This window comes from Diorhabda sublineata, chromosome 6 (assembly GCF_026230105.1).
Source record: "Diorhabda sublineata isolate icDioSubl1.1 chromosome 6, icDioSubl1.1, whole genome shotgun sequence".
In the NCBI taxonomy this organism is placed as follows: domain Eukaryota; kingdom Metazoa; phylum Arthropoda; class Insecta; order Coleoptera; family Chrysomelidae; genus Diorhabda; species Diorhabda sublineata.
The window spans coordinates 16,090,047-16,115,786 of NC_079479.1; the positions used below are offsets into that span (position 1 = coordinate 16,090,047).

Here is a 25,740-nt window from a genome sequence, read left to right on the forward strand (position 1 = left end):
CATTTCATTTACACTTAACGATTCAGATACAAATATAAAATTTCGATTCATAGATTCACTGAGGTTTTTGGGTGCTTCCTTGGAAGAATTGGCTGCCACATTGAATGATAATGATTTAAAAATTTCCAAAAGAGAATTTAGTAATTTAAGTGTCGAACAATTTAAATTAATAGCCAAAAAAGGGGTTTTCTGTTACGATTTTATAGATAGTTGGGAAAAATTAAATACTTGTGAACTACCACCAATAGAGGCATTTTATAATAAATTGGAGGATAAAAACATCAGTATTGAGAAGTATTCTCATGCTCATGCAGTGTGGAAATCATTTGATATTGAAAATTTGGGTCAGTATTCTGATCTGTACTTAAAGACCGATGTTTTACTTTTATCAGATGTTTTCGAACAATTTCGAAGAAAATGTTCAATTACTTATGGTTTAGACCCTGCATGGTACTATACAATGCCTGGATATACTTGGGACTGTATGTTGAAATATGTAGGATGTAAATTAGAGTTATTGCATGACGTAGACATGATCATGTTTATCGAGAAAGCAATTCGAGGAGGAATTTCGGTTTGTAGCAGTAGATTATCGAATGCTAACAATAAGTACATGCCTGAATATGATTCTACAAAACCCTCAAAGTACTTACTCTACCTGGACGTCAATAATTTATACGGGTGGGCTATGTGTGAACCATTACCATACGGAGGATTTGAATGGTTGGATAATGAAAATTTTGATGTTATGTCTGTGGCAGATAATTCTTCCGTAGGATATTACAAGTAGACTTGGAGTATCCATATGAATTACATGATCTTCACAGAGATTTTCCATTTGCTCCCGAACACCGCAAGCCTGTAGGCTCAAATTATTCCAAATTAATGACAACGCTTTATTGTAAAAAAGAATACACAGTTCACTATCGTAATTTAAAACAAATGTTAGCCAACGGTTTGAAAATTAAAAAGATACATAAAATTCTGAAATTCAATCAATCTGCATGGCTGTGGCCCTACATCGAACTAAATACTCGTTTGAGGGCTACAGCTACCAATGACTTTGAGAAAAATTTATATAAATTGGCAAATAATGCTGTGTTTGGAAAGACGATGGAAAATATACGGAAGCACCGAATTGTAAAACTTGTTAAAACCTGGAATGGTCGATACGGCGCCAAAAATTTGATATCTAGTATTAGGTTTCATAGTCGAACAGTTTTTAATGAAAACCTAATTGCAGTAGAACTCACTAAATCAGAATTGGTTTTCAATAAGCCTCTTTATGTTGGTATGACAGTTTTGGATTTGTCGAAGCTGTGTATGTATCAATTCCATTATGATTACATGATTCCGAAATTGGGTATTGATAGATGTAAATTAATGTACATGGACACAGACAGTTTTGTGTATGAGCTCATCTGTGATGATGCATATGCGGAGGTGCTAAAAGCTGATTTAACAAAATTCGATACTTCAAATTACCCCATCAATAATAACTATAATATTCCACAGGTAAATAAAATAGTTCTGGGAGTTATGAAAGATGAAAACAAAGGCCAAATTATGACTCATTTTGCAGGCTTGAGGTCTAAAATGTATTCTTTTAAAGTTCAATCAGGTGCAATAGTAAAAAAGGCAAAAGGAGTTCGATATAATGTAGTAAAAAACAAAATAAATTTTGAAGATTATGTAAACTGTTTAAATGATTTCAAAGAAAAAAATATTACTCAACGTTGTATTAGGTCATATGCTCATAACGTATATAGCATAGAACAGACAAAAATTGCGCTAAGTCCTCATGACGATAAAAGATATTTGATTACCAATAGTTATGATACGCTGCCGTGGGGTCATTATAGTATTCCAAACTTACTCTCTTGTAGATAATGAACTCCTCAACATTAATGGAATTATGCATCATAAAAATTTGTGAAACGATAAAGTCAGCAGCCGATTTCGCAGAGCAATCCCCTCTTCCTCGGAAATTGTGAAAAAATTTCCTGTTTACAAATGGAATGCGATGATAAAAGAGGCTGAGAGTAATCCAAATTCTTCATCCATTGGAATAGAATATATTGACTATAATAAAGAAATACCGTTATATTTAAGAAACACTATATTAAGTAAAACAAATTGGGGAGATATGTTTGAAGAATTTACTTACTGCGTATGGTCTAGTGGATATTGGCTTCCACAATATCGTATAAATGTTTGTAAATCATGTTATTTTGTATTTAGAACGGTCCATAAATATTTAAAAAAGAACATTTTTGTTAATTATGATCACTGTCATGAAGTATTTGATGGTGACGAAATTGTTGAATGTGTATATCAAAAAATGTCCTATTGGTGTCAGAGTTGTTTTAACAAAGTCTTATTCATGATAAAATCACATAAGTCCTGTATTAATAATTTACATGAGATACCTAGAAATAATCGTTTTGATGATTCTGATATAGACAGTGACATTGATACTTTTGAGGCCGCTATGCAGTAAAAACAATATTGTATCGTATGTATCATACACAATATATCTCTCATAAATGTAGAATATTATCGTTTTCTTATTATAAAATTATTCCTGTGTTTTTGCGGTATTATGAACGGTGGCGGTTCATAATGCCACATCAAAATATCTGTTTTATCATAGTTTTTTAGTATGCGTTTTAGGTGATTTATATGAGCGTTGTTAGTGTTAGACATAAGTCTGTACCCAACAGGGCTTTATTAGAAATGTATTTTTATTTTTTTTTTCTTTCCATTGTGATGTCATCCTTCATGTATAAGTGTTATACTATGACAGTCACGAGTTTCAGCGATAATGTGAGCTTTTATTTAAGAAAAGCAGTAAAAACAATATTCATGGAATGTATCTCTCTCATAAATGTAGAATATTGTCGTTTTCTTATAATAAAATTATTTTTGAAATTCTTGTGTTTTTGTTAGTTTCCAATATATCTTTATGTAATAGCAGTAAAAACAATATTCATGAAATGTATCTCTCTTGTCGTTGCGTCAAACGTCACATCGTTACGTCAAACGTCACATCGTTACGTCAAACGTCACGTCGTTATGTCAAACGTCATGTCGTTTCGTCAAACGTCACGTCGTTAAGTCAAACGTCAAGTGCTGCGTCAAACGACCATCAAACGTGTCTACGTATGAGAATGTTCTCTTTCGTAATATGTCTTCAGAAGAGTACAGACGTCGAATTGAAGAGTTTATTAATAGCATTGGTGAATTAAAGAAAAGATATTTTTTCTATGGAGATAAAAGTGAGGTTATGAAACAAATGCAGAATCTTAGTTTATTTGATAAGAAAGTGACGTGGAGCAGTCTTCACTGGGTGTCTGAAGAGGTCCATCAGTTGGCCCGTAGACTGCCGCAAACTACTTATCCGTTAAGACGTATTCAACCTACACCATGTTCAACAGAACAGAAGGGGATATAAAAAATAAAATTAATTCTGTTTTTGCTATGTCATGTGTAATATTAGTGGCTGTATTTGTTTTAATTTTAAAAATTATTTTGAAAATTGTAAAACGAAAATCCCAATCTTCATGTAATATAAAAGTTGATGAATATACAGAGTGTTTCAATAAAACACATATTTAAAAAAAAAAAACTTTATTTATAATGGTAATACAGTATTTAAAAACCAGTGACGGAGACGTTGTACATTTCTTTCAGTACATGAAAATAGTCCAGATGCGTGACAGGGGTTTGGATCTTGAGCAAAGTTTCCAGTTTCCAGTCAATAATATGTGGAAAAATACCGAAAATGTGGCATTTCTTTTGCAGAAACTCGACTTTTTGTTGTCCTCGAACGTAAATGTAGTCTGCGGCATACAATAACTTGCTTTCTAATATTTCATTTACTTTAGAATATTCTACATCTCCTGAAGAGTATCGAATGCCGTGCACATTTCTTTCCAAGTATGATGTGGTCTTTTTGTCCTCGTTACTTAATGTAGAAAACGGTTGCGGTGGTAAAAATATGTAATGTGAACTTTTGAAGCCAATTTCTATGGTGAGCTCTTTGGCAACGAAAAGACCGTCTACGACAAAACCTTGAATGTCTACAAAAGCTACTCTCATGTTGACGTCTGCTCGAACACTAACTCACAACATTTAGTTCAAGCTTTTAACAATTTCGGTGAGGGGGAAGTATTCCATTACACAGTCGTGAATTATGATGCAATAGAGTTTGGTATTTTCGGGAAAACCTATGTTTGCTTCAATGTCAAGTTTCACATCTACTGTGGATGCCTTCATGCTTTCCTCCTGTTTTGAACAATCGATAACAAACAATGCTCGTTTCTTGAAAGAAGAATAATCCAGCAGGGGGCGCTTCTGTGTGGAGTTTGCGTAGTTGGGATAGAATTCAGTATAGTTAAAATAGGCTTCATTGTAATCAGTTTTAGCGAAATCCAATTGCATTCTTTCATTGGGCCAATAATCACCATTAAGTGACAGTCTTATACTTTGTACGTCGGTATTGTCAAATAAAGTCGGGTCAGCTGTACTCAAGTTACGTTTGTCGGTTTGAAAGAAAACAATAACAAAACGAGGTCTTTCAACTGAAGTGGATGTCTTGACAGCCCAAACTTCATGTCTTGCTCCTTTAGTAATTGAGGATAATTCGTGTAACTCCCACTTCCTAAATGGAATAACTATAGGTTGATTTTTTTGAATGGATTTCATGAGATTTAATTTTATGTCGTCATTAGGAAAGATATGTTTAACTTTTAGCTCAACGCTTGTAATGTTTATTTTAGCTGTTGTAGTGGAGAGCGTTCCAGAGACATTCTTTTCAGTAATATATAAGCAATCATTATCATTTCGTGCCCGAACTAGTCGTATTGTTTTTCGCCCACATGTAATCATTGAATAATCGTTGAAAATGCTGAAAATATGTTTCAGAGGTATTTGAAGGTTGAAGGACTTGTCGCTAACATTCAGAATAGGATCTTTCGGGTAATTCCAGCCGGCTATAACCATATGATTGGAATCTTCTTGGTTATAACAAGTCATAGCACGTACGGCACTCACTATTCCAGGATCCCGAACTGTTTCCATTTCCCTGGCACTTTCACTGTACGTACATGAATCGAATAGAAAGGCTCCAACATTATTTGCTAATTTTACGTCACCAGCTCCGTGTATTTCAAGCGAACCTTTAATGCACAACAAAGTTTCGCTCATTGCAAAGAACGAATCAACCTGATTAATGCTAAACTCCACAATGTCACTGCAATTGAATGACTTTATAAATGGAGCATAGGTTCTGTATTCAGCCTTTCGAATTGAATCGTCAAACATCGGCTTACGGTAGATATCAAACATTGGAGGCATGTTGTCGTTTTGGCGTTGACGTTTTCCATACATTGTTGTCATTTTTCAATTTAAAACCCAACGATTGCAGAACCAATTTGTTTGCGAACGTGAGTTGCTTCAGCTTTGATGGTAGCTTATCTAATGAAGTTGAATGCTCTGTAGACTGTCTTTTATGATTTATTATTAGCCCCATTTGCTTCGCGCGCTCTAAGCTCCAACACCAACGTACTTAGTTCTCCACGAAAGTTTACAGGCTGACCGTCTGGGTCTAAAGCGATGACGGTGATATTGGTTATTTCACGTTGTGGTATAACAGGTAAATAGAGCAAATTATGAGGAATTTCGTCTATGGAATATCCTGGATCCACTTGTATGACGAATTCGTATATAGTATGAGCAGGTCTGTTTGCATCGAAGGCTCCAGTGGTAATGTTACAATCGAAGCGAATACTGGATACTTTAATGATTTTGACGGGGAGATCTGACGAGTGTATTTTGTTTGCGTCGAGTATTTTCGGTGAAAAACCCAAAATTCTCCCAAGACTATTATCTTCTTTGAATGAAATTTTGTATTTACTGGAAATTTCACATTTCAACGTATTGTGATTGGGTTTTAGTGAAAATATACCCTCTGGTCTAGTTGAATTGTCCACACCCAATTTATCTCGTATAAACGCTTCAAGATCGGCAATTTCGTAACATCCTGTGGGAAAATCAAAACGTTGAAGCTTGCCCTTGGTATCGTAGTAGTAAAACTTACAATTTTCAATGTTTGGTATACTGTGATAAGAATGAAAAGATCGCAAAGCTATTTCGTAATCATTATTCGGATCGAGCACAATGGAATTCGGGTGATGTTTGAATTTAAATAATACTTCTTGTTTATTCTATTTATTGTTACAAAGAAAACAAGTGGCTTGAGAACTCGGAGGACCATCACAATGCGTTGTCCAATCAGGTCGGTTGTAATGGATGAAACAAGGTAGTCGTATTTGTAGTTCAAAATTTCCTCGATATTCATTGGGAAGTTTATGCCACATATCCAACAATTCCCAAGGTCTTACACACTCTATTAGATATTCAATGGAAAAGGGCTTTAGTTCTTCGGCAGTAAAACTATTCAATGTTTTTCCATGGTAGATATGTTGTAGTAATAGTTCTACGCTCGTCATTGTTGCTGTAGAAATTTCAAACACAAATGTCCGCAATTTATTTGATTGTAGTTTTGATATTGGGTATTGTTGTAGAAAATTCTCGCACTGCTTCCCAGATATTCAACAACTTCTTTCGGAGGCTTCAAATTACCAAATGAATCAAAATACTCTACATCGTTGTTTATCTTTCTGTAAGCCACCCAATGACTCCCACTATTCTTAGAGACATCTAAATTAACCACTGTGCATTCTTGTCTTCGAGGACCGTCGGTGGAGAGGGTGTCTCGCATGAAAACTCCTCGAAAATGTGGTATTTTAAGTAGTTTTGCATAATGCGCAATGTCAAAGTCAGATAGTGCGTGATTGGGTAGCTTTATTAGTTTTTGTTTTATTTTTTTTTTAAATACAATCCAAATCCACCTTTTGAATACTTTTTCAAGTATAGGCCAGATCCTACACGTTCCATAGCCTTATTATGACGTACATCTTCCTCCAATTTCTTTTGCGCATGCTTAGCATCAATGACGATTTTTGCAATCCCAGCAGCACCACCTGACAAAGCTCCAAGTGCCGAAAGACCGGCAAACAAAGGAATAAGTGGTAGGAAACCTCCGGATTTCGCTACAGGTATTACTCGAGGAACCTCGACTTCTTTTTTGCCACCAAATTCTTTAATAAGTGCTTTGGCTGCTCGTAAGGCAAACGTTGCGGTGTCTTTCAAAGATGTTCCTCTCTTCGATGACTTTCCCACTTTCAGAATAACATCTCGATGCAAGGAACGACGTTTGCGACGACAACCCATTCCCAGCTTTCTTTTCGCCTTCATTCCGCCTGTTACAAGTAATGCAGCAGCTTTCTCTCCCAGTGAAGCGTCTTTTAATTTGACGCGTGCCCAAGCTTTACCTTCAAGTATCTGATCGGCTTTGTGTCGTTCTTCGAGAGACTTATTCTTCCAGTAAGAAATATCGTTTTGTTTACAAGCAGCGTCCAAGGGGTTGATGCCCGGATCTCCACGATCAAGACGTTTCTCCAATTTTATACCAGCTAAAAAAAAATTAGTAAAAAAAAAATTAGTTTTTCGGACAAAGGGTGGGGGGTGGTTTACTTACGTCCACAGTACTGATAGCTAGGTAAGTGAAGTTCAATAGGTAGTTTATTGATGAGAGAATTCAAAATACCCTCTCCTTCAAACACCAACATTAAGACTGACACGCTTAATTGGTGACACCTATATTTAAAGAGTAGTACTACGAAAAACGACACACACAATGAAAATAATTCAACAAGAGCCGACTATACCCATTGAAAATCTGGATTTCACCTCAACACCAACTGTTGGCAAACATGGTAAATTGTTGCCAAATTCTTTCCGTGCCATTATATGTGGCCCCAGTGGGTGTAGTAAGACGAACGTCGTGCTGGCGCTCCTATTCAATCCAAATGGCGCGAAATTCAAAAATGTTTATGTCTATTCAAAATCGTTATTTCAACCAAAGTATCAATTGCTACAAGAAGTTATAGCGCAAGTCAAGGGTGTTGGGTATTTCCCATTTAAAGACAATGAGGAAATAATTAGTCCAGAGCAAGCTCGACCAAATTCCATCTTTTTATTCGATGACGTAGCCTGTGACGATCAGCAGAAAATTCGTGAATACTACTCCATATTGATGCTGCATATCTTTGTCAAACATACTCAAAAATACCGAAACAGCTTATTCGCGACAATTGTAATGTTATTGTGTTATTCAAGCAGGATGAGGTGAACTTGAAACATATATTCGACGAACACGTATCTCCAGACATGACGTTTGACACATTCAAAAATGTGTGTTCAAAGTGTTGGTGTGATCGCTATGGTACTTTGGTAATTATGAAGGATTTTACCCTTAATGGTGGTAGGTATCGCAAAGGATTCGATAAATATATAAAATTGTAAGCTGCATCTTTGGTCCATACCAAAATGTCTGACGATAAGGTTGCTAATGCATTGCGCAAAAAAAGTGTCCGAACTTGCCAGATCGATTCGCAAAAAATACTTGTCGTTAAAATTAGGTAAATCAGAGCAAGATGAGTCTATTAATAAACTATTCAAGTCGATATCTAAACCACTTGAAGAAATTGTGCAATCCTCAAAGACATTACAAAAAACGATTACAAATTTAAATCCAAAAGAGGAAATAAAGAAGGAAGAACCTGATGATGTGTTCACACCTTTTCTCGAAACGGAACCGGTGGCCGAAACCGATGAATCCGGAAATATTACACGTTCTGAATCTCCAGAAGAGATGCGCCCCGAAATTTCCCAGGAAGCTTTCGCAGACTATTTGGACCAATATCCAGCCATCAGTCATCAGTTCATTGAAGATTACTTCTAAAAAGATGATAAAATTGATAAAAATTATGGTCCGATATACAACGATGAAATCGGTTGGTCATTAGGCAAACGTCGAATTGCATTTGATGGAAAAACCAGTAATATAAACATACTACCTGAGAAAAACAAAGGAGGAAGATATGTAATTGGAACACCAGGCTTGTATGAGCTTCTATTTTACCGAGACCCCAGTTACAATGATCAAGATTTACAGAACTATAAAAATCTTTTGACAACAACTGAAGTTCATTTAGACACGTTAGATCGTGTTAAGGGGTCAAGTACTGAAAAATATCACTACATCATAAAACCTTTATTCAAAACAAAATCTCTAACGACGACGAATAGATCGTCGCAGGTATTGACTCGTCTAAAATCGATTCCTTCAGCAAAAGGAAAAGGCATCGATCGTTTAAGATATAATGATAAACCTATGGAGTATATTTATTGGGATGATGCGAATGAATTGGTGGAACGTTTGAAGTTGTTGATTGCTTCAAAAGAGGCAGGTAATACGTCACACGACAACGAAATAGTAGCAATTATCAATGAACTCAAGGAGGCTGATATAATAGAATAATACAAGTTGAAACTTGTTCATTTTAATTATGCCAGTCGATAAATTCGGACATAGACATCAAACGCCCTATGCGCGTTTACCAGTGAAAATTACGTTTCCTCATACACAGGACGGTAATATTGATATTGAAAATATGAAAATTTGTAATGTTAAGGAACCGACAACAAATAGTGATGCTGCAACAAAAAAATATGTTGATGTGCAGTTGAATGACCTACGTGCTATCAATTCGCCATTAATTCAAGCACATGGTGTGGTGCTGCAGCAACAAGACTGTGATATAAAGGATTTAGCTATAGGATTGAACGAAATGAGAAATGAGGTTCATAAGACGAAAATCCCCATATTACAGGCGCACATTACTAACTTACAAAATAAAACTAACGAAATTGATACATTTATTTCGCGAAATCCCCCTGTAGCAGCTAGGGATATGGCTACGAAGAAATACGTTGACGATTCAATTGTTGCAGCCAAAATATTTATTCGAAAAGAATTCACTGCTTCTATTAACATGTGTGTTGAGATCATACGTTAGTTACAAAAAGAAATTACAGAAAATATCAGATCCGTCTCTGATATGAAAACTAACGTTTCGGGCATTGTAAACAATATTAAGGTTATGAATACGAATACCGTTAACTGCATTAACAGTCTGGAGCTGAAGCTAGCTGGTAGTACGTCATAATATGTATTCTAAAGAAAAAATTCATCTTGTAAACGAACTCCACAAACCGATACGGAAAAAATTTCCTCGGAGACGCACTATTATTAAGGGTCTTGACGATCTTTGGCAAATGGATCTTGCGGAGATGAGGAATTTTGCATCACAAAATAGGAATCATAAAATGATACTGGTCGTCATTGATTGTTTTTCAAAGTTTGTGTGGACACGCCCACTAAAAACGAAGACCGGAGAGGAGATTACTCGGGCATTCTCGGACATTCTCGCTCACACTAGACGAATACCGAAAAATCTGCAATCTGATCAGGGAAAGGAATTTTACAACAGCAAATTTTAAAATTTAATGAGAAAACACAACATAAATCATTATAGCGTATTTAGTACAATGAAAGCCTCTATGGCAGAGCGAGTTATAAGAACGCTAAAATCGAAACTCTACAAGTATTTCAGTTTAAATGGCACCTACAAATGGATTGATATTCTGCCTGAAATAACTCAAAACTATAACAATACAAAACATTCCACATCAAAATATAAACCTTCTCAAGTCAACAAATCCAACGAAAAATCTATTTTGAATAACACCTATAGTCATTTAAAGATAGCCGGTCCACGAAAATTTAAAGTTGGCGACATTGTGCGCATATCCAAGGCAAAGCATGTCTTTGAAAAAGGATATACACCCAATTGGACTACAGAACTATTCAAAATCACCAAAGTTAAAATTACCAATCCTGCTACGTATTTACTTGAAGACATGCAAGGTACACCAATCAGCGGCTGCTTCTATCACGAAGAACTACAGAAAACATCGAATTCAGACATTTACTTAGTTGAAAAGGTGCTCAGAAGAAAGGGTAACAAAATGTACGTCAAGTGGCTTGGTTTGGATAGCAAACACAACAGTTGGATAGAAAATATTGATATTGTATAGATTTTTTTTTTTTTCGGTTCGCCGCGCTAAAAACCTTGAAAGAGCTCTATAAATTGGAGTGAGCTTTGGATATCAAACCCAGTTAGCAACATGAGTTCCCAAGGTAGTGGTATTGTCGACATCGAATCTGATTCGAGTAACTACAGTTCAGAGTTAGATAGAATATTGGAAAACTATGAGACTGCTGTCAAGGCTGAAAACATTTACCTGCTTTCAACACAGTATCCAATTTCGGGGTATGAAGTAAAATGTGGAATAAGTCCTGCAAGATCATTCACACCTGCTGTTATCTTATCTCAACATCTTAAGTTCAGCAAAATATCTTTCAGTACTTATGAATGGAATACCTTTATCTCAATTATGTCACAACAGATCTTTCATACCGGAGACGAGTTCAAACCTGATTCATTACCATGTGGAGATTACTGTACCATCACCCCATTGAATTACGATGACAGTAAGGTAATTTTAGTCAAGAAAAATGGTGTTGAGTATTACATGGATGAAGAAGAAGTATCGCAAATTTTAGAATTAAATAATTTAATTATACAACGTATATCTGTGTTAGAAAATTTGAATTTTTGTGAATATTATTATAATGTTTTGGATTTCTGTAAAAATACCTTCTCCGAAAGTCCTTTACAAATTTTATATGCATTTTGTTCTATTACACCAAACGATATGTTACACAATGCTCTTAGAGAATTTGTATACTTTTATAAAGTTAAAGTTATCAATGATTTAGATAAATAATTATTATTGTTATTGTTGTTTTTTTCTATGTTACTTTTAAGTCACCCGGTATACGTTACTTTTAACTGTATTTCAGTAATAAGACGCTATCAATTAACCGCAGATTTTTATATTACAAGATTAGCGCTCCCGCTGTTATCATCGCAACGAATCTGTCTCGATTACGTGCGTGATACCTTACATTGACAAAAAATCTCTTTTTATTTATACATTATACTTTTATGTTACAAGATTAGCGAATAATAATGGTATATATAATTTTTTAAAACCCAAAGACTTTTAACCGAATCATCGCAACGAATATATAACTTTACGCATGCGCAAAAACGAAGTCTCTCTCTCTCTCTCTCTTACACATTGTCTCGCTGCTCTCTCTCTAACACACGGTTTTCCCTATTTCTGTAGTCAGACATACGTTGCTCATCTACTCACCGATATACAAAATGACAGAAGTAGCATATATCTTTCATATTAAAAATGTGTTGAATCTCGAAATATTCCACCGAACCCGAACATATGAAACATCAAAATCTCCCATTCAATTCAATCTTTCGATTGGTTTAAGCCGTGTGGAAATCCGTTTACTAGTTTGCGAGTTAATTACCCATATAACAAATGGCAGAAGTAGCATAAATCTTTCATATTAATCATGTGTTGAATCTCCAAATATTTCACCTAACCTCAACATATCATATATCAGAATCTTCTTTTTGATTCAATACTTCGATTGTTTCAAACCTTGTGAAAAAATCCGTCTACTAGTTTGGTAGTTAATCACTGATATACAAAATGACAGAAATAGCATATATCTTTCATATTAAATATGTGTTGAATCTCGAAATATTCCACGCAACCCGAACATATGAAACATCAAAATCTCCCATTCAATTCAATCTTTCGATTGGTTTAAGCCGTGTGGAAATCCGTTTACTAGTTTGCGAGTTAATTACCTTGTGAAAATCCGTCTACTAAGTTTGGTAGTTAATCACCGATATACAAAATGACATATATCATTCATATTAAATATGTGTTGAATCTCGGATTATTTTCTGTAACATCAATATGTGATATATTAGAATTTTCCTTTTAATTCAATCTTTCGATTGTTTCAAACCGTGTGGAAAACCGTCTACTATTTTGCGAGTTAATGACCGATATACAAAATGGCAGAAGAAGCATATATCTTTCATAATAAATATGTGTATAATCTCGAAATATTCCACCCAACCGGAACATATGAACCATCAAAATCTCCCATTCAATTCAATCTTTCGATTGGTTTATACCGTGTGGAAATCCGTTTACTAGTTTGCGAGTTAATTACCATATAAAAAATGGCAGAAGTAGCATATATCTTTCATATTAATCATGTGTTCAATCTCCAAATATTTCACCTAACCTCAACATATCATATATCAGAATCTTCTTTTTGATTCAATACTTCGATTGGTTCAAACCTTGTGAAAAAATCCGTCTACTAGTTTGGTAGTTAATTACCGATATACAAAATGACAGAAGTAGCATATATCTTTCATATTAAATATGTGTTAAATTTCGAAATATTCCACCCAACCCGAACATATGAAACATCAATATCTCCCATTCAATTCAAACTTTCGATTGGTTTAAGCCGTTTGGAAATCCGTTTACTAGTTTGCGAGTTAATTACCCATATAAAAAATGGCAGAAGTAGCATATATCTTCCATATTAATCATGTGTTGAATCTCCAAATATTTCACCTAACCTCAACATATCATATATCAGAATCTTCTTTTTGATTCAATATTTAGATCGGTTCAAACCTTGTGAAAAAATCCGTCTACTACTTTGGTAGTTAATCACCGATATTCAAAATGACAGAAGTAGCATATATCTTTCATGAAAAATATGTGTTGAATCTCGAAATATTCCACCCAATAGGAACATATGAAACATCAAAATCTCCCATTCAATTCAATCTTTCGATTGGTTTATACCGTGTGGAAATCCGTTTACTAGTTTGCGGGTTAAAAACCCATATAAAAATGGCAGAAGTAGCATATATCTTTCATATTAATCATGTGTTGAATCTCCAAATATTTCACCTAACCTCAACATATCATATATCAGAATCTTCTTTTTGATTCAATACTTCGATCGGTTCAAACCTTGTGAAAAAATCCATCTACTAGTTTGGTAGTTAATCACCGATATACAAAATGACAGATATCATTCATATTAAATATGTGTTGAATCTTGGATTATTTTCTGTAACATCAATATGTGATATATTAGAATTTTCCTTTTAATTCAATCTTTCGATTGTTTCAAACCGTGTGGAAAACCGTCTACTATTTTGCGAGTTAATGACCGATATACAAAATGACAGAAGTAGCATATATCTCTCATATTAAATATGTGTATAATCTCGAAATATTCCACCCAACCGGAACATATGAACCATCAAAATCTCCCATTCAATTCAATCTTTCGATTGGTTTAAGCCGTTTGGAAATCCGTTTACTAGTTTGCGAGTTAATTACCCATATAAAAAATGGCAGAAGTAGCATATATCTTTCATATTAATCATGTGTTGAATCTCCAAATATGTCACCTAACCTCAACATATCATTTATCAGAATCTTCTTTTTGATTCAATATTTCGATCGGTTCAAACCTTGTGAAAAAATCCGTCTACTAGTTTGGTAGTTAATCACCGATATACAAAATGACAGAAGTAGCATATATCTTTCATGTTAAATATGTGTTAAATCTCGAAATATTCCACCCAACCGGAACATATGAAACATCAAAATCTCCCATTCAATTCAATCTTTCGATTGGTTTATACCGTGTGGAAATCCGTTTACTTGTTTGCGAGTTAATTACCCATATAAAAAATGGCAGAAGTAGCATATATCTTTCATATTAATCATGTGTTGAATCTCCAAATATTTCACCTATCCTCAACATATCATATATCAGAATCTTCTTTTTGATTCAATACTTCGATTGGTTCAAACCTTGTGAAAAAATCCGTCTACTAATTTGGTAGTTAATCACCGATATACAAAATGACAGAAGTAGCATATATCTTTCATATTAAATATGTGTTGAATCTCGAAATATTCCACGCAACCCGAACATAGGAAACATCAAAATCTCCCATTCAATTCAATCTTTCGATTGGTTTAAGCCGTTTGGAAATCCGTTTACTAAATGCGAGTTAATTACCTTGTGAAAATCCGTCTACTAAGTTTCGTAGTTAATCAGCGATATACAAAATGACAGATATCATTCATATTAAATATGTGTTGAATCTCGGAATATTTCCTGTAACATCAATATGTGATATATTAGAATTTTCCTTTTAATTCAATCTTTCTATTGTTTCAAACCGTGTGGAAATCCGTCTACTATTTTGCGAGTTAATGACCGATATACAAAATGGTAGAAGAAGCATATATCTTTCATATTTATCATGTATTGATTCCAGAAATATTCCACCTAAGCTCAACATATCATATATCAAAATCTTCTTTTTGATTCAATATTTCGATCGGTTCATACAAAATGACAGAAGTAGCATATATCTTTCATATTAAATATGTGTAGAATCTCGAAATATTCCACCCATCCGGAACATATGAAACATCAAAATCTCCCAATCAATTCAATCTTTCGATTGGTTTATACCGTGTGAAAATCCGTCTACTAGTTTGCAAGTTAATTAACCATATAAAAAATGGCAGAAGTAGCATAAATCTTTCATATTAATCATGTGTTGGATCTCCAAATATGTCACCTAACCTCAACATATCATATATCAGAATCTTCTTTTTGATTCAATACTTCGATCGGTTCAAACCTTGTGAAAAATTCCGTCTACTAGTTTGGTAGTTAATCACCGATATACAAAATGACAGAAATAGCATATATCTTTCATATTAAATATGTGTTGAATCTCGGAATATTTTCTCTAACATCAATATGTGATATATTAGAATTTAACTTTCAATTCAATTTTTCGATTGGTTCAAACCGGGTGGAAATCCGTCTACTAAGTTTGGTAGTTAATCACCGATATACAAAATGACAGAAGTAGCGTTTATCTTCCATATTAAATATGTGTTGAATCTCGAAATATTCCATCTAACCTCAACATACCATATATCAAAATCTTCCATTCCATTCAATATTTCGATCGGTTCAAACCTTGTGAAAATCCGTCTACTAAATTTGGTAATTAATCACCAATATACAAAATGACAGAAGTAGCATATATCTTTCATATTAAATATGTGTTGAATCTCGAAATATTCCACCCAACCCGAACATATGAGACATCAAAATCTCCCATTCAATTCAATTTTCCGATTGGTTCAAGCCGTGTGGAAATCCGTTTACTAATTTGCGAGTTAATTACACATATAAAAAATGGCAGAAGTAGCATATATCTTTCATATTAATCATGTGTTGAATCTCCAAATATTTCACCTAACCTCAACATATCATATACCAGAATCTTTTTTTTGATTCAATACTTCGATCGGTTCAAACCTTGTGAAAAAATCAGTCTACTAGTTCGGTAGTTAATCACCGATATACAAAATGACAAATATCATTCATATTAAATATGTGTTGAATCTCGGAATATCTTCTCCAACATCAATATGTGATATATTAGAATTTACCTTTCAATTCAATCTTTCGATTGTTTTAAACTGTGTGGAAATCCGTCTACTATTTTGCGAGTTAATGACCGATATAGAAAATGGCAGAAGAAGCATATATATTTCATATTAAATTTGTGTTGAATCTCGAAATAGTCCACCCAACCGGAACATATGAAACATCAAAATCTCCCATTCAATTCAATCTTTTGATTGGTTTATACCGTTTGGAAATCCGTTTACTAGTTTGCGAGTTAATTACCATATAAAAAATGGCAGAAGTAGCATATATCTTTCATATTAATCATGTGTTCAATCTCCAAATATTTCACCTAACCTCAACATATCATATATCAGAATCTTCTTTTTGATTCAATACTTCGATTGGTTCAAACCTTGTGAAAAAATCCGTCTACTAGTTTGGTAGTTAATTACCGATATACAAAATGACAGAAGTAGCATATATCTTTCATATTAAATATGTATTAAATTTCGAAATATTCCACCCAACCCGAACATATGAAACATCAATATCTCCCATTCAATTCAAACTTTCGATTGGTTTAAGCCGTTTGGAAATCCGTTTACTAGTTTGCGAGTTAATTACCCATATAAAAAATGGCAGAAGTAGCATATATCTTCCATATTAATCATGTGTTGAATCTCCAAATATTTCACCTAACCTCAACATATCATATATCAGAATCTTCTTTTTGATTCAATATTTAGATCGGTTCAAACCTTGTGAAAAAATCCGTCTACTACTTTGGTAGTTAATCACCGATATTCAAAATGACAGAAGTAGCATATATCTTTCATGAAAAATATGTGTTGAATCTCGAAATATTCCACCCAATAGGAACATATGAAACATCAAAATCTCCCATTCAATTCAATCTTTCGATTGGTTTATACCGTGTGGAAATCCGTTTACTAGTTTGCGGGTTAAAAACCCATATAAAAATGGCAGAAGTAGCATATATCTTTCATATTAATCATGTGTTGAATCTCCAAATATTTCACCTAACCTCAACATATCATATATCAGAATCTTCTTTTTGATTCAATACTTCGATCGGTTCAAACCTTGTGAAAAAATCCATCTACTAGTTTGGTAGTTAATCACCGATATACAAAATGACAGATATCATTCATATTAAATATGTGTTGAATCTTGGATTATTTTCTGTAACATCAATATGTGATATATTAGAATTTTCCTTTTAATTCAATCTTTCGATTGTTTCAAACCGTGTGGAAAACCGTCTACTATTTTGCGAGTTAATGACCGATATACAAAATGACAGAAGTAGCATATATCTCTCATATTAAATATGTGTATAATCTCGAAATATTCCACCCAACCGGAACATATGAACCATCAAAATCTCCCATTCAATTCAATCTTTCGATTGGTTTAAGCCGTTTGGAAATCCGTTTACTAGTTTGCGAGTTAATTACCCATATAAAAAATGGCAGAAGTAGCATATATCTTTCATATTAATCATGTGTTGAATCTCCAAATATGTCACCTAACCTCAACATATCATTTATCAGAATCTTCTTTTTGATTCAATATTTCGATCGGTTCAAACCTTGTGAAAAAATCCGTCTACTAGTTTGGTAGTTAATCACCGATATACAAAATGACAGAAGTAGCATATATCTTTCATGTTAAATATGTGTTAAATCTCGAAATATTCCACCCAACCGGAACATATGAAACATCAAAATCTCCCATTCAATTCAATCTTTCGATTGGTTTATACCGTGTGGAAATCCGTTTACTAGTTTGCGAGTTAATTACCCATATAAAAAATGGCAGAAGTAGCATATATCTTTCATATTAATCATGTGTTGAATCTCCAAATATTTCACCTATCCTCAACATATCATATATCAGAATCTTCTTTTTGATTCAATACTTCGATTGGTTCAAACCTTGTGAAAAAATCCGTCTACTAATTTGGTAGTTAATCACCGATATACAAAATGACAGAAGTAGCATATATCTTTCATATTAAATATGTGTTGAATCTCGAAATATTCCACGCAACCCGAACATAGGAAACATCAAAAACTCCCATTCAATTCAATCTTTCGATTGGTTTAAGCCGTTTGGAAATCCGTTTACTAAATGCGAGTTAATTACCTTGTGAAAATCCGTCTACTAAGTTTCGTAGTTAATCAGCGATATACAAAATGACAGATATCATTCATATTAAATATGTGTTGAATCTCGGAATATTTCCTGTAACATCAATATGTGATATATTAGAATTTTCCTTTTAATTCAATCTTTCGATTGTTTCAAACCGTGTGGAAATCCGTCTACTATTTTGCGAGTTAATGACCGATATACAAAATGGTAGAAGAAGCATATATCTTTCATATTTATCATGTGTTGATTCCAGAAATATTCCACCTAAGCTCAACATATCATATATCAAAATCTTCTTTTTGATTCAATATTTCGATCGGTTCATACAAAATGACAGAAGTAGCATATATCTTTCATATTAAATATGTGTAGAATCTCGAAATATTCCACCCATCCGGAACATATGAAACATCAAAATCTCCCAATCAATTCAATCTTTCGATTGGTTTATACCGTGTGAAAATCCGTCTACTAGTTTGCAAGTTAATTAACCATATAAAAAATGGCAGAAGTAGCATAAATCTTTCATATTAATCATGTGTTGGATCTCCAAATATGTCACCTAACCTCAACATATCATATATCAGAATCTTCTTTTTGATTCAATACTTCGATCGGTTCAAACCTTGTGAAAAATTCCGTCTACTAGTTTGGTAGTTAATCACCGATATACAAAATGACAGAAATAGCATATATCTTTCATATTAAATATGTGTTGAATCTCGGAATATTTTCTCTAACATCAATATGTGATATATTAGAATTTACCTTTCAATTCAATTTTTCGATTGGTTCAAACCGGGTGGAAATCCGTCTACTAAGTTTGGTAGTTAATCACCGATATACAAAATGATAGAAGTAGCGTTTATCTTCCATATTAAATATGTGTTGAATCTCGAAATATTCCACCCAACCCGAACATATGAGACATCAAAATCTCCCATTCAATTCAATTTTCCGATTGGTTCAAGCCGTGTGGAAATCCGTTTACTAATTTGCGAGTTAATTACACATATAAAAAATGGCAGAAGTAGCATATATCTTTCATATTAATCATGTGTTGAATCTCCAAATATTTCACCTAACCTCAACATATCATATACCAGAATCTTTTTTTTGATTCAATACTTCGATCGGTTCAAACCTTGTGAAAAAATCAGTCTACTAGTTCGGTAGTTAATCACCGATATACAAAATGACAAATATCATTCATATTAAATATGTGTTGAATCTCGGAATATCTTCTCCAACATCAATATGTGATATATTAGAATTTACCTTTCAATTCAATCTTTCGATTGTTTTAAACTGTGTGGAAATCCGTCTACTATTTTGCGAGTTAATGACCGATATAGAAAATGGCAGAAGAAGCATATATATTTCATATTAAATTTGTGTTGAATCTCGAAATAGTCCACCCAACCGGAACATATGAAACATCAAAATCTCCCATTCAATTCAATCTTTTGATTGGTTTATACCGTTTGGAAATCCGTTTACTAGTTTGCGAGTTAATTACCCATATAAAAAATGGCAGAAGAAGCATATATCTTCCATATTAATCATGTGTTGACTCTCCAAATATTTCACCTAACCTCAACATATCATATATCAGAATCTTCTTTTTGATTCAATATTTAGATCGGTTCAAACCTTGTGAAAAAATCCGTCTACTACTTTGGTAGTTAATCACCGATATACAAAATGACAGAAGTGGCATATATCTTTCATATGAAATATGTGTTGAATCTCGAAATATTCCACCCAACCCGAACATATGAAACATCAAAATCTCCCATTCAATTCAATCTTTCGATTGGTTTAAACCGTGTGGAAATCCGTCTACTAGTTTGCGAGTTAATTACCCATATAAAAAATAAGTGAAGTAGCATGTATCTTTCGTATTAATCATGTGTTGAATCTCGAAATATTCCACCTAACCTCAACATATCATGTATCAAAATCTTCTTTTTGATTCAATTTTTCGTTCGATTCAAACCTTGTGAAAATCCGTCTACTGGTTTGGTAGTTAATCACCGATATTCAAAATGACAAGTAGCATATATCTTTCATATTAAATATGTGTTGAAGCCCGGAATATTTTATCTAACATCAATATATCATATATCGGTGAATAACTCTTGAATACCTCGGAAACTAATGGACGAATTTCCACACGATTCAAACCAATCGAGAGATGGAATCAAAAGGGAGACTTTGATATATGATATGTTGAGGTTGGGTTGAATATTTCTAGAATCAACATGTATATAATATCAAAATTATATCGGCGAATAACACGGAAACTATTGGACGGATTTTCAAACGATTCAAACCATTCGAAATATTGAATCAAAAGGAAGTATTGATATATCATTTGTTGAGGATAGACGGAATATTTCGAGATTCAACACATATTTAATATGAAAGATATATGCTTCTTCTGTCATTTTGTATATCGGTCATTAACTGGCGAAATAGTAGAAGGATTTTTTCACAAGGTTTCAACCGATCGAAATATTGAATCAAAAAGAAGATTCTGATATATGATATGTTGATGTTAGGTGGAATATTTCGAGATTCAACACATATTCAATATGAAAGACATATTCTACTTCTGTCATTTTGTATATCGGTGATTAACTATCAAACTAGTAGACGGATTTCCACACGGTTTAAACCAATCGGAAGATCGAATTCAATGGGAAATTTTGATGCTTCGTATGTTCAGGTTGGGTGGATTATATCGGTCATTAACTCGCAAAATTGTAGACGGATCTCCACATGGTTTGAACCAATCGGAAGATTGTATTAAAGTAGAGATATATCATATGTTGAGGTTGGGTGGAAGATTTCGAGATTCAACACGTATACAAAATTAAAGATATATCGGTGAATAACTCGGAAAATTTTTAATATCAAAAATCGCCGGCAATATTTCATATAGTTCACGACAATTTGGACATGAGAAAAATTGCTGCAAAATGGATCTCCAAATGTTTGAATGTTGACCAAAAGCGTGCAAGAGTAGAAGCATCGCGTTCGATCTGTGCTGCTCGATTTGTATACTTATTAAACCGAATTGTTCTTATGGATTAGACTTGGATACACTTCTACGATATAGAAATAAAGCAACAATAGACGGAATGGCGACATTATGGTTCTCTAAGACCTAAGAAGTTCCGTGTCCAAAAATCTGCTGGAAAAGTTATTGCTTCAGTTTTTTGGGATTGTCATGGAGTAATCATGATTGATTTGATAAGGGTAGAACAATAACTGAAGATCACCATTCGACATTACTGACAACAATACGGGAAAAAATTAAAGAGAAAAGACGTGGAAAGCTATCCAAAGTTATGTCGATTTTGCAAGACAACACCTCTACATACAAATCTCATGTTGTCATGCAAAAAATTCGTGATTTGAACTACTAGAACACCCTCCTTATTCACCATATTTGGGCCGTTCGACTATCATCTCTTTCCTCAACTGAAAAAAGTATAAAAGCTCGTAAATATTCTTCCAACGAGGGGGTAATAAAAGCTGTGGAGGTCTGGTTTGCTGAGCAGGAAGAAATATTTTTTTTAAAGGTCTAGTGACGTTAAAATTGAAGTTATTATTTTTTTTTCTATCGAAATATTAGATTCTTCCAAATTATCTGAGAGTTTCCGCTGATCATTCAATAGAGTCGTAAATAATTTATTATAATGGTCAGTTAATTTTTTATGTAACTATATTTCCAAATTTACTTCATGAATTGTTTGTTTCTAGTTTTGTTGTAAAACATTTATAGAATTATTATATCTTTCTTCATTATCTGAGTCTAGAGTTCCGAAAAGCCATTTATCAATTTTACCTACTGCATTTATTAATCCTCTTTTTAATCTTAATTGCGGATAAATATTCCCTGATTTTTTATCTAAAGTATTCATTAAAATTTCTGTTCTGCTTAGGGATTGTTCAGCTAGGTTATGATATGAAATAGGCTTTGAGATATATTATTTTTGAAATTATAATAATATTATATAATATTATAATAATTTGTTTATGAATAAATTCTAAATCTATATAATATTTAAAAGTATGTTTGGTATATATGATTACTGGTTCCTAAATTAATAGGTAATAGTAAGTTATTCATTTTTGTAATTTCTATGTCTTCTGTCTTAGTCGTCTTGTAAGTAAGTAGTATTATTAATACTGTCATCAGCTTCATTATTCTGTAACAATTTTTCTGTTTTAGTTTTAGTTTTTGAATTTCTGAATATGTTATTATTATAGATTCCTCTATCAGTCTCTAACAATATTCCAGAATCTTTTATAATTCATACTTTTTTGAATTTTGCTAATTTTTGGTCTCTAAATTTTGTTTTTATATAAGCTTTGTTTTGTTTTTCATAGGAAGGGGGATCATTTCTATGTTCGTTTCGCTTATTTATTATTTTTTCTTTAATATTAGCATTTCTATCCTTAATTTTTTCATATAATAATTTGGAGGTTTGTTTGTGATTTTGTATATAGTTGGATATTATTAGATGATCATCTAAATCAAATGGATCGGGATTATTTATATGACCTTTATAATTTCAAAAGGTGTGAATTGTGTTACACAGTGAATTGAATTGTTATAAGCTAATATTGAATGTTTTATTAACTGGTTAGGTGTTTAATTTTTATTATTTTCTTTTATACATCTGAAATGGTCAATTAGACTAGAATGACAATGTTCTGCAGGTGAATTGGAGTTACTATTTTTTGATGTTGTATAATGTAATTCAATTCTATATAGTTCGCAAAAATCTTGCAGGTCGTTATTGAACTCTGAACCACAATCAGCTGTTATTTTATAGGGCAAACCATGATGAGTAACGTAAAACAATATATTGTCAACAACTGAAGTTCCATTCACACTTGACATTGAATATTTGAACTAAGGCGAAACCTTAATATTCTGAGTGCTATGGAAACATCTTTGATAATTTAGGCTAGGTTGCAAGGAAGATGAGAGGTGAACGACTTGAAGGTACACGCAGGATCTAGATGGTAGATACCGCGAAAAACAGAGAAGATAGAAATTTGATGGGAGAGACATATGTCCAAAAATGAAATATAGAGGCTAATTAGCTATATTCTCCTTGGAATCTGAAATTATAATTAAAAGCTGAATACATTGCATTCTCTTTTTCTAGATTTTGAAATGAGGAATCATTTACGTTTATTTGAGTATTCAATGATTTAAAATAGTTTTATTTTTGTAAGAAGTCTTGCTGTCCGTAGCAACCAGTAATTAGCTACATATAACTCAAACATATTTGGATTAATATATCCAAATCAACAAATTCAAAAGTTTTCAAATAACGACGTGAATTCCTGCTTTATATTCATTTTAAATAGTTACAAGGAAGTTAGCGATTTCAAAATAATTTTAGTATTACTTTCAAGTGATAATTGAACTGTAAATTGATAGGAAGATATCAATATTCAATTTTGTTTCATAGAAATAGAAAAAAATCTAATATAGCTTCATACTTTTTAATAGTATATAGTAAATATTTTTTGTATTAGGAGACTTGATAACTAGATCCTAGTAAAGGTTTCACTTTTGAATAAGCTTCATCTAGAACATCTTCTACTGATAAACTAGCGTTTAGGAACGTCACTGCTGGTCTGTCCATGTTTTTATAAGCCAAAATTATGCTAAAACAATCAAAATTACATTGGCTAATTATAAAAAAGGAATCAGAAAACATTAAAAATTTGCATTCATTGCATTACAACTCTAGATATATACGACGAAGTGCTTATTGAAACTCCATTATCTAATTGTGTTAATCAAGTTCAGATCAAAACAATAGTACACCATGTTGCTAGGACTAGAAAGCTATCATTATAGTTGAGCCCAGATTTTTGCACTGCCGATGAGTTAGACGAGGCTGTACAAACTACTCTGACATATACTATGTTTCCTTCAAGCGTAGAAACAATACATTGAAATTCGTCTTTTTGAGACATTTTTACAATACACTTTTCAAAACTGACAAAAATCAAATCAAATGAAACTTAAATGAGGGTTCTTGCCTACTTGGTTACAACGCCCATAATAAGACGTTCCTACCGTTTCTCATTATTTTGTTACTAGTACAATAATGAGCGTTTCTTTTATTTATTTTACTAGTAAAAGAATACGATATGTATTGCCGAAAATAATATAGACATACGCTTGAAGAAAAAGTAGTTTCAACGGAATAGCTGCTTATATGAGGGTCAGTGTAATTGGCAAATGTGCGAATATTACATTTTTTTATTTCTTTTGTTCGACCTCTCGGAACAAGTTAACAATTCACATGCAATTAAACTCGGTCGTATAGTATGAATAATAATAATATAGTATAACATACAAAAGATATATCAATATTATAGGGTAAATAAATATAATAGTCTAATAATTCCATGACTGCACGAAAAACTATCTTTTTACATGTAGACTAGTGCTGTGAAAATATCTAACAGTGATATTATTTAATAAGATAAAAATATGAAAACTTGAAAACATTCGTTTTGACAAGTATAAAAAGAGAATAAAAAATGGATCCGAGTAGCAACATGAGAAATATATATTGTGGTAGTTTTTAGAAGATGGGAACGATGTATACTGGTACCTTGACAATTGTACCACCCGTCAATCTTCAGAAGTATTCAAAAATATTGAAAGAAAATAATATTATAATAACAAATTTTTATTGAATAATTTTGAAAGTACCACACTACACATTGTGATATTCATTTGAGGGAGAAAACATAATCTTTCTCTTTTGAAATCATCAGAATCAATTTTATTTCAAGACAATAATGTAGATTGCAAAACTGCTCGACGAACAATAAATAATACCATTTTTCTTCTGTGTTAGTTTTCTACCGCGCGTTCGACTACATCAACAACTTTAAGTAAATTTACTAGTGTCTTACATGTTTTGTAGGATTTATTTGAAAAACATCATTTCGTCAGGATCAACACGTGCATGTTTCAAGTGTTCACCTTTTTCCCCATTTCTCAATGCTTGCACTATTTTTTGTCATAGAAAAAGGTAAAAGCAACTAGTTCATCT

At 33.0% G+C, this 25,740-nt stretch overlaps 2 protein-coding genes across 2 annotated transcripts in view; both read right to left on the reverse strand.

The window, feature by feature from the left end:
* Positions 1-4,134: 4,134 nt before the first annotated feature.
* On the reverse strand, positions 4,135-5,400 carry LOC130445814 (uncharacterized). Its single transcript, XM_056781698.1, has one exon. It carries the CDS (start codon positions 5,398-5,400, stop codon positions 4,135-4,137), a length of 1,266 nt encoding a protein of 421 aa, XP_056637676.1.
* A 17,342-nt stretch (positions 5,401-22,742) lies between these two features.
* LOC130445622 (UMP-CMP kinase 2, mitochondrial-like) overlaps positions 22,743-25,740 on the reverse strand; it is a 44,142-nt gene continuing 41,144 nt past the window's right edge. Inside the window, exon 6 of the mRNA XM_056781357.1 lies at positions 22,743-24,331. Coding sequence (XP_056637335.1) covers positions 24,196-24,331 — 136 coding nt within the window. The 3' untranslated portion in view covers positions 22,743-24,195. The remainder of the gene's footprint in view (positions 24,332-25,740) is intronic.

What these genes read in the sequence shown, in the direction of transcription:
- LOC130445814 (XM_056781698.1), bottom strand. Translation starts at nt 5,400, where the DNA reads ATGACAACAATGTATGGAAAACGTCAACGCCAAAACGACAACATGCCT.